The sequence below is a fragment of the Lissotriton helveticus genome, chromosome 7 (genome assembly GCF_964261635.1).
Source record: "Lissotriton helveticus chromosome 7, aLisHel1.1, whole genome shotgun sequence".
NCBI lineage: Eukaryota > Metazoa > Chordata > Amphibia > Caudata > Salamandridae > Lissotriton > Lissotriton helveticus.
Genome location: NC_136068.1, coordinates 7,797,905 through 7,811,840, shown reverse-complemented (window position 1 = coordinate 7,811,840; position 13,936 = coordinate 7,797,905). Strand labels below are relative to the sequence as shown.

Sequence of the window (13,936 nt, the reverse complement as noted above, 5' to 3'; positions counted from 1 at the left end):
GAACAAAGGTGGAGCACCATCGAGCGGGAGGCCTTCGCGGTGGTTTGGGCCCTGAAGAAGCTGAGGCCCTACCTGTTCGGTACTCACTTCCGGGTCCAGACCGACCACCGACCCCTCCGGTGGCTAATGCAGATGAGAGGGGAGAATCCCAAATTGCTGCGCTGGTCCATCTCCCTCCACGGAATGGATTTCACTGTTGAGCACCGGCCTGGTGTTGACCACGCCAACGCAGACGGCCTGTCCCGATTCTTCCGCCTCAGCGAAGAGAACCCCCAAGAGGATGGGTAGTTCTCCCCGCCTTCAGCTGGGGGGGACGCGTGTTGGACCCGGCTTCGTGGCGTGGTTCGCCTGTCCCTCCACACCCTGTGAGCGTAGGCCTGTACCCTGAGTCCCCTGCGCAGCATCCCCGTTAGTGTAGCCTGCACCCCGAGCCTGGTCGTCCTACTCCAGTTAATCCCCGTAACCCCCGACCAGGCCTGCCTATCCCGTTCCACTCCCAGCTCCGAGCGCCTAACCTGGCATGCCCCACAAGGCCCGGCAGCCAATTTCCCTTCCCGAGATCCCTGTCTCCCTGGGCCTAGCGTGACCCCGGCCCCAGCGAAACCCAGACTCCAAAGGCGCGCCAGTCCCGGCTGGGGGGTAAAGGGCTCCCCGAGTGTGATAAGCCAGGCAGTTTCGATGGCACCTCCGGCCTCCCCTGAGAGACTGGTATCTGTCACACCTTTGGCCCTCCCCTGTGGGCCAGTTTCGATCGCACCTCTGGCCTCCCCGAGTGCTGGCTCCAGACCCGCTGGGCGTCTGGGAATTCCCGGACCCATCTTTCAAAGGATCAAAGAGCCAACCGCCGGACCTCGCCAACGACCAGCCCCCAAGGCATGAGACCTCCGCCTGCGAGGGTCCGGACATCAAAGGGCCAATGGACTATATCTGGGCCCACCCGACAGCTAGCGGGCAGTTGTATCTTGGACCTGAAGCCCTGCTGATCTGATCGCGGCTGACCCTAAGAAGAACTCATCTTCAATCGCTGAGCCCTGCTGACGCTGTCGCGGCTCCTTCTTCGCAACAAAGAACTGAACCGCCTGAGCCCTGCTGACGCTGTCGCGGCTCAAGCTGAACTCGTAACCATCGGAGCCCTGCTGACGCTGACGCGGCTCGAGCTGAACTCGTAACCATCGGAGCCCTGCTGACGCTGTCGCGGCTCGACCTCTAAGACCACCGGAGCCCTGCTGACGCTGTCGCGGCTCAAGCTTGAACCTGCAACCATCCGAGCCCTGCTGACACTGTTGCGGCTCTTCAAGAACTCCTCCAGATCGAGCCCTGCTGACCTCGTCACGGCTCGAGGAGTACTCTGGTCCGGCTGGACCATCGAGACCACCATCACGACCGAGCCGACCCGACAGAGGTGAAGCAGTCGGTACGACCATCATCCCGTATCCCCCGGCTCGAGGATTGAGAGCTGTGCGCAGGTTACGCCTCGTATTGACCCAGAGACTAAAAGACTGTCCCGCTTCCCCCTTCCCGAGTCCTCCAAAGACTTTGTGGTCCCTCGACCACTGTGTACATAAGAGTGCTTTCATCGTTTTACTGCTTATATAAAGAACTTGTTATTAGAATCCAACGGTGTGGTGTCTGTTCGTAGTGTGGTGGGAGCTCAGGGTGTACGATCCTAGACTCTAAGTCCTCCCCGGTGAGGACCTCACTATAAGACTCGGCAAGTTCTTTGGGAGAGGTGGGTCTTGGGGTGACCGGGTGAGCATAACCTGGCCCTCTGAGATTGCCCCTTCCAACAGGGAACCTTCATGCAAAGATGTACTTGGAACAGAAGGAACTTGGGGAGCATAGGAGATAGGGAGCCTGTTAGCATCTGGGAGCACCAGGGGGCACCTGGGGTCGTCTGGGAGCACCTGGGAGCACCTGGGAGCACATGGGAGCTCCAGGGGCGACATGGGAGCACCAGGGGGCTCCTGGGAGCACTAGGGGGCACCTGGGAGCAACAGGGGGTACCTGGGAGCACCTGGGAGCACATGGGAAGATCTGGGGGCACCTGGGAGCACCTAGGAGCACCTGGGAGCACCTGGAAGCACCAGGGGACACCTGGGGGCACATGGGAGCACCTGGGGGCACCTGGGAGCACCTGGGGCACCTGGAAGCACCTGGGGGCATCTGGGGCGCCTGGGAGCACCTGGGGGCATCTGGCAGCCTGGGAGGACCTAGGAGCACCTCAGGAGCACCTGGGAGCACCTGGGGACAGCTGGGGCACCTGGGAGCACCAGGAGCACCTGGGAGCACCTGGGAGCACCTGGGAGCACAGGGGAGCACCTGGGAGCACCTGGGAGCACCTGGGGGCACCTAGGAACACCTGGGGCACCTAGGAACAACTGGAACACCCGGGGGCACCACCTAGAAGCACCTGGGAGCTCGCGGGAGCACCTGGGAGCACCTGGGAACACCTGGGAGCTCCTGGGGGCACCTGGGAGCACTTGGGGGCCTGCTCTCTGTTCATTCTTTTAACCCCTGTTCCCTGCACTGTGGTACAGTGTCACGTCACAGCTTTAGTTAGTTATGTTTTTTTCAATCGAATTGCAATATATTGTCTCTAGTCATTCCTTTGAGGTCATTTTCACAGTTCACAAACTGTCATCTTTGTATTCTCCTTTCTCGCATTGTCCTGTCAATACCTTCCTTTGTGACACACCAGTGGTCGTAACCAGGCGCTTTATAAATGGTTTAATAATAATAATAATAATATTAATAAAATAATTTGTGTGGGGGATATCGTTTGGCTAACTAGTTACGTTTATTTGGGAATAAAGCATTCAGAGTGCAGTAAGCTGTTCTGATCTGGTGGCTTTCTGTATATGAAGGTCTAATTCCATTTCCTATTGGGCCACATAGAGATTGCACCAAACGTCAATGTGTATTACTGATACATCTAATTTTTAGTGGGACAGACATTTTTTGCTATCCCTAGGCCTGGGTGGTGAACTTTGCTCGGTTCTCGAAGTTTGCAGAGTTTTCTGCACACCACACTCCGCAGAGCTCGCAAAGTGCAGAAAACTCCGCTTCACAAAGTGCAGAGGAGTTTTTTCCCCACTCACGCTCGCGATCGCCACGGGTAATTTTGCGATCACGAGCGGTAAGTTGGCGAGCGCGAATTGCCGATCTGGTAGAATTTCTACTTGAGCTGCAGGAATACCAGAACAAACTGCAGTTCACACTGCACTCCCTAACTCGCGGAACTTGGCAGAGTTTTTTTGTAAGTTTGCGGAGTTCCTCATAGCAAAACTCTGTAAACTACGCCCAGGCTATCCATACAATAAAAAGTTCTCTATGTACCTCAAGTACATTTTAAAACTAACCTTTCATTTTCTTTTCAACAATCTATTCTCCTTGTCACATGCTTCCATTTATAAGTTCACCAGTGAGGAGGCTACTCGGGAGCCCATCGCTGTTCCCGTTATTTGCAATAAGAAATCTCCCACTGAAAATTTTTTCAGCAGAAATAATATTTATTCTAACATAAGCTTCTTTTTATACAGTACAGATTTACATGGTTTGGTATTGACTACCAAAGAACACATGATGTAAACACCAGACATCATTTGAATAACATTCGATTTCAGATCATAAAATTATTGATCCAATACTGAGAATAGGACATAGGAGGAAATATTTGTCTCAGCGTGAGCCGAAGAAGATTGACCTATTAGAATAATTGAATCTGAGGGTGCTGACGAGACGCAAGTGCTTGTATCTATAAGTGACTAAACTAGAATGGAAATAAAATAAATACTTGGACTCAGGTCTTGTAATAGAACATAGGCTTTCAAAATCAATTGAATAAAGAAAAATGGCAAGTAGATGTGGTTTGTATGACCGTAAAATGATATTAACACTAGACTCATAAGGGTTTCAGTGGCCCAAAAGCATGGTTAAAAAGGTCAGAGGAGAGAAAAACTTGCAAGAGTATTTCAAGGCGGGCAGACAACGATAAAGTGGAAATGAACAGAACAAAATCTGTTTAAAGTTTGGAAAGAGGTTGCGTTGAAGGAGGATATGTAAATTCAATAATTTAGGAGAAAGAGGTTCCTGATGAGAATAGCGCTAGATTCCTCAGCCCCCTCGTCACTATATGCCATCAGCCCTCTCTTGTCTTTAGGTCATCAGCCGTCCAGCCCTCTCTTGTCTTTAGGTCATCAGCCGTCCAGCCCTCTCTTGTCTGTAAGTCATCAGCCGTCCAGTCCTCTCTTGTCTGTAAGTCATCAGCCGTCCAGCCCTCTCTTTTCTGTAAGTCATCAGCCGTCCAACCCTCTCTTGTCTTTAAGTCATCAGCCGTCCAGCCCTCTCTTGTCTTTAAGTCATCAGCCGTCCAGCCCTCTATTGTCTTTAGGTCATCAGCCGTCCAGCCCTCTCTTGTCTGTAAGTCATCAGCTGTCCAGCCCTCTCTTGTCTTTAAGTCATCAGCCGTCCAGCCCTCTCTTGTCTTTAAGTCATCAGCCGTCCAGCCCTCTCTTGTCTTTCAGTCATCAGCCGTCCAGCCCTCTCTTGTCTTTCAGTCATCAGCCGTCCAGCCCTCTCTTGTCTTTAGGTCATCAGCCGTCCAGCCCTCTCTTGTCTTTAAGTCATCAGCCGTCCAGCCCTCTCTTGTCTTTAGGTCATCAGCCGTCCAGCCCTCTCTTGTCTGTAAGTCATCAGCCGTCCAGTCCTCTCTTGTCTGTAAGTCATCAGCCGTCCAGCCCTCTCTTGTCTTTAAGTCATCAGCCGTCAAACCCTCTCTTGTCTTTAGGTCATCAGCTGTCCAGCCCTCTCTTGTCTGTAAGTCATCAGCCGTCCAGCCCTCTCTTGTCTTTAAGTCATCAGCCGTCCAGCCCTCTCTTGTCTTTAGGTCATCAGCCGTCCAGCCCTCTCTTGTCTTTAGGTCATCAGCCGTCCAGCCCTCTCTTGTCTTTAAGTCATCAGGAGTCCAGCCCTCTCTTGTCTTTAGGTCATCAGCCGTCCAGCCCTCTCTTGTCTTTCAGTCATCAGCCGTCCAGCCCTCTCTTGTCTTTAGGTCATCAGCCGTCCAGCCCTCTCTTGTCTCTTAGTCATCAGCCGTCCAGCCCTCTCTTGTCTGTAAGTCATCAGCCGTCCAGCCCTCTCTTGTCTTTGGGTCATCAGCCGTCCAGCCCTCTCTTGTCTTTAGGTCATCAGCCGTCCAGCCCTCTCTTGTCTTTAGGTCATCAGCCGTCCAGCCCTCTCTTGTCTTTCAGTCATCAGCCGTCCAGCCCTCTCTTGTCTTTAGGTCATCAGCCGTCCAGCCCTCTCTTGTCTTTAAGTCATCAGCCGTCCAGCCCTCTCTTGTCTTTAGGTCATCAGCCGTCCAGCCCTCTCTTGTCTTTAGGTCATCAGCCGTCCAGCCTTCTCTTGTCTTTAGGTCATCAGCCGTCCAGCCCTCTCTTGTCTTTAGGTCATCAGCCGTCCAGCCCTCTCTTATCTTTAGGTCATCAGCCGTCCAGCCCTCTCTTGTCTTTAGGTCATCAGCCGTCCAGCCCTCTCTTGTCTTTAAGTCATCAGCCGTCCAGCCCTCTCTTGTCTTTAGGTCATCAGCCGTCCAGCCCTCTCTTGTCTTTAGGTCATCAGCCGTCCAGCCCTCTCTTGTCTTTAAGTCATCAGCCGTCCAGCCCTCTCTTGTCTTTAGGTCATCAGCCGTCCAGCCCTCTCTTGTCTTTAAGTCATCAGGCGTCCATCCCTCTCTTGTCTTTAAGTCATCAGCCGTCCAGCCCTCTCTTGTCTTTAGGTCATCAGCCGTCCAGCCCTCTCTTGTCTTTAAGTCATCAGCCGTCCATCCCGCTCTTGTCTTTAAGTCATCAGCCGTCCAGCCCTCTCTTGTCTTTAAGTCATCAGGCGTCCAGCCCTCTCTTGTCTTTGGGTCATCAGCCGTCCAGCCCTCTCTTGTCTTTAAGTCATCAGCCGTCCAGCCCTCTCTTGTCTTTAGGTCATCAGCCGTCCAGCCCTCTCTTGTCTTTCAGTCATCAGTCGTCCAGCCCTCTCTTGTCTTTAGGTCATCAGCCGTCCAGTCCTCTCTTGTCTTTAAGTCATCAGCCATCCAGCCCTCTCTTGTCTTTCAGTCATCAGGCGTCCAGCCCTCTCTTGTCTTTAGGTCATCAGCCGTCCAGCCCTCTCTTGTCTTTCAGTCATCAGGCGTCCAGCCCTCTCTTGTCTTTAAGTCATCAGCCGTCCAGCCCTCTCTTGTCTTTAAGTCATCAGCCGTTCAGCCCTCTCTTGTCTTTAAGTCATCAGCCGTCCAGCCCTCTCTAGTATTTAGGTCATCAGCCGTCCAGCCCTCTCTTGTCTTTAGGTCATCAGCCGTCCAGCCCTCTCTTGTCTTTAAGTCATCAGGCGTCCAGCCCTCTCTTGTCTTTAGGTCATCAGCCGTCCAGCCCTCTCTTGTCTTTAGGTCATCAGCCGTCCAGCCCTCTCTTGTCTTTAGGTCATCAGCCGTCCAGCCCTCTCTTGTCTTTAGGTCCTCCCCTCCTCTTGGCTTAATTCCCAGAGTCCCTTCTTTGCTTTATGTCCTCGGCCCCCTCTTGGTGTTCTGTCCTGATGTCTTATAGTTCCTAACAATGCTCAGGATCTCTGCATTTGTTGTACAATATAAACTAAGGGATTGGTCTCCAGACTTATTCCAGACCCCCCCCGAAGGACATGTTAGTCTTTAGACCAGCTCGCTCACAGGGCCACCATCAAGCCCCCTCACCTTGCAAAGGAGCGCACAAGTTCTAGCAACCCGAACACGACAACCCTGACCCCTCAGGGATCATGGAAACTGTACAGTACTTTTCGCTCAAGCACTCGTGCTCACTTTGCCTCAGGGAGATACACAGAATAAAATGCTGGGCACGTTTCCAATAAGCATTTATTGAACCAGTTCCATTGTAATATAACAGAATAGTACCTTAATAATACACTTTACGGGCCGTGGAAGTGATCCAAATAGGTTCCTAGGCGGGGAGTCGCTTGGACGAAATACATCCGGGCGTGAAGGTTTCCCCTGCCACGAGCCCAGGGGGTATTTTACCCGAGCCTGACAAATCTAACAGTCCCTACGTGTCGGAGGGGTTGCACGTGGAATTCCCAGTGCATCAAATTACAATCAAGTTGGTAACGTTTTTATTTCACTTCTTTTCTGCCCCCCATGGTTTTGGCGCCTTAGTGAGTGCTTCCCATGAGGTAAGGGTATGTATGGTCCCGAAGAATGCTAGGCGAACTATTGGCCGTTGAGAGCAAGAAACATGTCGACCTTTAATCAGGACATTTGGTTCAAATTAACTTAACCAGTCACATGTCCATTTTTCTGCACTATTGTTTTTAATAGAGTTAGTACTACCCCCACATTAAAATTCTGGCTTGGGGAGTAGCCAATACTCTTTTTAATCACGCACTTTTCCTTTGCTACGTAGTTTCTCACGTACTTACCAAAAGGACCCAATGAAGACAACTGGCAACCGACTTCAGTTGGTGCCTGAGGGTTCTTTTTCTCACTCACCGAATTTGTCTAACCCACTTCATTTCCCTTTTCCTAAACTTTTGGTGGTGGCCAATGAGAGTTCATCTCATCTCTGTCTCCTGTATTATTAAGGTACTCTTCTGTTGTTTTGATATATTATTAACGAGGGGTATAAGAGTTGCCTAGTGACCCTTTCTCTCTTGTTGTTTACCTTCACCATTGTAATATAAAACACGTTTGCTGCAACAATCAGTAGCTTAAAAGATTACAAGCGCCAAAAGAGAGAACGGTAGATACATGTCTAACTTGGTGCTGAAGCAATGAATATATGCAGGCATAAATGAAAACAGTAATCTTTGCGCACTCCTACAATGCGGACCCTACCTAAATATATGTGAGTGTACCTAGCATGTACGTGGGTGAAAAGCCACGATTTCATTACAAGACCGGAGGCTTCCGTTATGCATACCACCTTTTAACGCCACTCCTGCAGCACCTTTAAAGAATCTGCAGCAGCCAAAACACTAGAAGATTCCCCAAGGAAAGAGCCATCCCATGACCTGATGGGAGAGAAAGGACCCCTCCTTGGTCACGAGCAGGACACCCCGCAAGGGATGTCAGACCGCTGCGAGCTGAAGTGTCGGCGTGCGGGGACCGCTGTGTCAGTGTCGGCATAGAAGCGTCTCCTCTGGTTACCTAGTGACGGTGCAGGGCTCTTATATCAAAAAAGGCAGCCTCGGGCGTTCTACCACAATCGGTATCTCCTGAGTACGATTATGAAGATGAACCTAAATCAATAATTGTAACTATGCGAAGTAGCTCCGTCGCCCGAGGATGAAGTTGGTCTGTTAATCCTGTTATGTACGTCATGTGCAGCGGATTCAGATATGATGCTAAGAATCCTCAGGCATAGTAAATGAGCCTGGTTTCAAGGAAACTTATCGACATTTATTCAGCACATAACTGGGTAAAAGGTCAGTGCAAGAACTGACGTAGAGCAAGGTGGGACAAATGTAGGGTAAAGGCCGCTCTGCTACTTATGCCCAGGTTAGGAAACATACGACTGAGCCCGCTAACGGCTTCATGCGCTCAGTCTCTCTTGTCTTCATGTCTTCACCGCTCTTGGATTGAACTAAGGAGGGCTTTACTCACGGTGCGTAGCAATGAGCCGCAGATATGATCCAGTACTCGTTGATGAGCGAGCCCCCGCACCAGCGGCCCCCACTGGTGGTGAAGTAGACCTGCCAGGGCTGGGAGTGGGGTTTGCAGGTGTAGCCCCCAATAATCTTATCATCGTCGTCCCATGGAGCGGCCGCTGCAAGGAGAAGGCACTGGTTAGAGTCTGAGATGACGGTAGGAGTGTCACAGAGGTGGAGAGACACAGCAGGCCCAATTCACAACGGTAAACTTAGACCAAAAGTCTAAGGGGCAGATTTACAAGGAAGTGCCACAGCGCGGCAACGCAAGCCCTCTGACTGTGCCACGCTGCGGCACTTTCAGAGCACAGGAATGCGACATATTTACAATATATTGCATTCCTGTGCTCTCCCCTGCGCTGGCGCACAGACAGCTGCCAAGTGCCCGTGCAGGCACCCTGGCACCATGGAGCAAGCATGCCTGCGTCATGGGGAGGTTGTTTTTGAGCAGGAAGGGGCATTTTCCTGCTCAAAAATAATCACTGCAGCCTTTATCCTCTTACAAGGCGTGCCGTAGAACGCAGCACGCATTGAAAGAGGGAAAAACTAGGAGAAATGAAAACATTTCTCCTCGTTGCGCCTCGCTATGCCAACCCCTAGGGTGGCGCAGCATTCGGACCCGTTTCCAGGTTCACTATTCCTCGTAAATCTGGAGATGTGCCTGATTCCATGTGTGTTGCGTGGGAACACCCACAGCAACACCCTTGGAACGCCCCTTCCAAGCACAGCGCTGCGTGTGAAGGGGCCGTATTTACAAGGAGAGGAAAAGTCACGCAGGGTGGCTTCATGAGTGCTTGTAAATATGGGGCAATGAAATGCGCCGCCAGTGCGTCACGAAAAGTGGCGCACTGCTGGCGCACAGGGAAGGTAAATCTGCCCCTAACTTTACTACTACTAAACTTAGGGGCAGATTTATAAAGGCCTTGCGCCGCCGGTGCGTCACTTTTTTCCATGTTAAAAATGACGCACCGGCGGCGCAAGGCCTTCATAAATCTGCCCCTTAGACTTCTGGTCTAAACTAAAACCTTTGGTCAAAGTTTACTTTTGTGAATCGTGCCTGGGACATAACCTACAGCTCGGGGCGTCTGAGAGCCCGCCTGCAGCTCAGGGCGTCTGAGAGCCCGCCTACAGCTCTGGGTCTCTGAGAACCCGCCTACAGCTCGGGGCGTCTGAGAGCCCGCCTACAGCTCGGGGTCTCTGTGAACCCACCTACAGCTGTGGGTGTCTGAGAACCCGCCTACAGCTTGGGGCGTCTGAGAGCCCGCCTACAGCTGTGGGTGTCTGAGAGCCCGCCTACAGCACAGCTCAGGGCGTCTGAGAGCCCGCCTACAGCTCTGGGTCTCTGAGAACCCGCCTACAGCTCGGGGCGTCTGAGAGCCCGCCTACAGCTCGGGGTCTCTGTGAACCCACCTACAGCTGTGGGTGTCTGAGAGCCCGCCTACAGCTTGGGGCGTCTGAGAGCCCGCCTACAGCTGTGGGTGTCTGAGAGCCCGCCTACAGCACAGCTCAGGGCGTCTGAGAGCCCGCCTACAGCTCAGGGCGTCTGGGAGCCCGCCTACAGCTCTGGGCGTCTGAGAGCCCGCCTACAGCTCAGGGCGTCTGAGAGCCCGTCTACAGCTCAGGGCGTCTGAGAGCCCGCCTACAGCTCAGGGCGTCTGAGAACCCGCCTACAGCTCGGGTGTCTGAGAACCCGCCTACAGCTCGGGTGTCTAGAACCCACCTACAGCTGTGGGTCTCTGAGAACCCGCCTACAGGTCGGGGTGTCTGGGAATGTATCTACAGCTCGGGGTCTCTGGGAATGTTTCTACAGCTCAGGGCGTCTGAGAACCCGCCTACAGCTCGGGAGTCTGAGAGCCCGCCTACAGCTCAGGGCGTCTGAGAGCCCGTCTACAGCTCAGGGCGTCTGAGAGCCCGCCTACAGCTCAGGGCGTCTGAGAACCCGCCTACAGCTCAGGGCGTCTGAGAACCCGCCTACAGCTCTGTGTCTCTGAGAGCCCGCCTACAGCTCTGGGTCTCTGAGAACCCGCCTACAGCTCGGGTGTCTGAGAACCCGCCTACAGCTCGGGTGTCTGGAACCCACCTACAGCTGTGGGTCTCTGAGAGCCCGCCTACAGATCGGGGCGTCTTGGGAATGTATCTACAGCTCGGGGCATCTGGGAATGTATCTACAGCTCGGGTGTCTGGGAATGTATTTACAGCTCGGGTGTCTGGGAATGTTTCTACTGCTCGGGGTGTCTGGGAATGTTTCTACAGCTCGGGGTGTCTAAGAATGTATCTACAGCTCGGGGTGTCTAAGAATGGATCTACAGCTCGGGGTGTCTGAGAATGTATCTACAGCTCGGGGTGTCTAAGAATGTATCTACAGCTCGGGGTGTCTAAGAATGGATCTACAGCTCGGGGTGTCTGGGAATGTATCTACAGCTCGGGGTTTCTGGGAATGTTTCTACAGCTCAGGGCGTCTGAGAACCCGCTTCCAGCTCGGGTGTCTGAGAACCCGCCTACAGCTCGGGTGTCTGGAACCCACCTACAGTGTGGGTCTCTGAGAGCCCGCCTACAGATCGGGGCGTCTTGGGAATGTATCTACAGCTCGGGGCATCTGGGAATGTATCTACAGCTCGGGTGTCTGGGAATGTATCTACAGCTCGGGTGTCTGGGAATGTTTCTACTGCTCGTGGTGTCTGGGAATGTTTCTACAGCTCGGGGTGTCTAAGAATGTATCTACAGCTCGGGGCATCTGGGAATGTTTCTACAGCTCAGGGTGTCTGTAAATGTATCTAGAGCTCAAGGTGTCTGGCAATGTACCTACAGCTCGGGGTGTCTGGGACCCACCTACAGCTCAGGTGTCTGAGAACCCACCTACAGCTGTGGGTCTCTCAGAGTCCGCCTACAGCTGGGGTGTCTGGGAATGTATCTACAGCTCGGGGTATCTGGGAATGTATCTACAGATGGGGGCGTTTGGGAATGTATCTACTGCTCGGGTGTCTGTATCTACAGCTCGGGGTGTCTGTAAATATTGCTCGGGGTGTCTGTATCTACAACTCGGGTGTCTGTATCTACAGCTCGGGGGTTCTGTATCTACAGCTTGGGGTGTCTGTGAACCCACCTACAGCTCGGGGTGTCTGGGAATGTTTCTACAGCTCGGGGTTTCTATGAACCCACCTACAGCTGTGGGTCTCTCAGAGTCCGCCTACAGCTGGGGTGTCTGGGAATGTATCTACAGCTCGGGGTTTCTATGAACCCACCTACAGCTCTGGGTGTCTGTGAATCCACCTTCTGCTCGGGGTGTCCGAGAATGTATCTACAGCTCGGGGTATCTGGGAATGTATCTACAGATGGGGGCGTTTGGGAATGTATCTACTGCTCAGGTGTCTGTATCTACAGCTCGGGGGTCTGTATCTACAGCTCGGGGTGTCTGTAAATATTGCTCGGGGTGTCTGTATCTACAGCTCGGGCGTCTGTATCTACAGCTCGGGGGTTCTGTATCTACAGCTTGGGGTGTCTGTGAACCCACCTACAGCTCGGGGTGTCTGGGAATGTTTCTACAGCTCGGGGTGTCTGGGAATGTATCTACAGCTCTGTCTCTGGGAATGTATCTACAGCTCAGGGTGTCTGGGAATTTTTCGACAGCTCGGGGTATCTGTGAACCCACCTACAGCTCAGGGTGTCTGGGAATGTATCTACAGCACAGGGTGTCTGGGAATGTATCTACAGCTCGGGGTGTCTGGGAATGTATCTACAGCTTGGATTGTCTGTGAACCAACCTACAGCTCAGGGTGTCTGGGAATGTATCTACAGCTCGGGGTGTCTGGGAATGTATCTACAGCTTGGGGTGTCTGTGAACCAACCTACAGCTCAGGGTGTCTGGGAATGTATCTACAGCTCGGGGTGTCTGTGAACCAACCTACAGCTCAGGGTGTCTGGGAATGTATCTACAGCTCGGGGTATCTGGGAATGTATCTACAGCTCGGGGTGTCTGTAAATGTATCTACAGCTCTGTCTCTGGGAATGTATCTACATCTCGGGGTGTCTTGGAATGTATCTACAGCTCAGGGTGTCTGTCTCTACAGCTCGGGGTGTCTGTCTCTACAGCTCGGGGTGTCTGTCTCTACAGCTCGGGTGTCTGTATCTACAGCTCGGGGTGTCTGTATCTACAGCTCGGGGTGTCTGTCTCTACAGCTCGGGGTGTCTGTCTCTACAGCTCGGGTGTCTGTATCTACATCTCGGGGTGTCTGTATCTACAGCTTGGGTGTCTGTATCTACAGCTCGGGGTGTCTGTATCTACAGCTCGGGGTGTTTGTCTCTACAGCTTGGGTGTCTGTATCTACAGCTCGGGATATCTGTATCTACAGCTCGGGGTGTCTGTATCTACAGCTCGGGGTGTTTGTCTCTACAGCTCGGGTGTCTGTATCTACAGCTCGGGATGTCTGTATCTACAGCTCGGGGTGTTTGTCTCTACAGCTCGTGTGTCTGTATCTACATCTCGGGGTGTCTTGGAATGTATCTACAGCTCGGGGTGTCTGTCTCCACAGCTCGGGTGTCTGTATCTACAGCTCGTGGTGTCTGTATCTACAGCTCGGGGTGTCTGTATCTACAGCTCGGGGTGTCTGTCTCCACAGCTCGGGTGTCTGTATCTACAGCTCGTGGTGTCTGTATCTACAGCTCGTGGTGTCTGTATCTACAGCTCGGGTGTCTGTATCTACAGCTCGTGGTGTCTGTATCTACAGCTCGGGGGTCTGTATCTACAGCTCGGGGTGTCTGGGACTCACCTGCAGCTCCGAGGAGCGCGAGGAGAACCAGGACTGTCTTCATCCTGTTGAGTAGAGTAGAGAGATGTGGCCCCCGGTGCCAGGCACATATATACCACTATCGCGATGGCTTATCGCCGTCGATGGCCCTGGGGCCGGGGCAGCTGCCCTCTTCCCAGCCAGGATCCCTCTCCAGCTGTGGCCCTGAGCCCTGAGAGTGCAACATCTGCTGGCAATGTCATGTTTTCCATGAGGGGCGGAGGCGGGGTGAGGGCCGGGCCTCTCTGCCCAGCTGGAGCTGGTCGCACAGACCTGGCGCTGCCCGGGGCCCTGAGAGGGGCACAGACTGTCCGCGATCACCTGGCGCTGCCCGGGGCCCTAAGAGGGGCACTTTGGGGCCGATTCACAAACGAATCTGTGACAAAATCCTAAACTTACTACTTTTGGTATTCACAGAAGGCATTTAGTAGTAGTAAAGTTAGGATTGTGTCTTAAGTTTGACTTAAGAC

At 52.9% G+C, this 13,936-nt stretch overlaps 1 protein-coding gene across 1 annotated transcript in view; it reads right to left on the bottom strand.

The window, feature by feature from the left end:
• The window catches only part of LOC144767935 (serine protease 1-like), a 51,158-nt gene extending 37,606 nt beyond the window's left edge, over positions 1-13,552 (bottom strand). The window contains exons 1-2 of the mRNA XM_078651276.1: positions 13,449-13,552; positions 8,639-8,801 (exon numbers count right to left, since the gene is read on the bottom strand). Coding sequence (XP_078507402.1) covers positions 8,639-8,801; positions 13,449-13,491 — 206 coding nt within the window. The 5' untranslated portion in view covers positions 13,492-13,552. The remainder of the gene's footprint in view (positions 1-8,638; positions 8,802-13,448) is intronic.
• Positions 13,553-13,936: the final 384 nt, after the last annotated feature.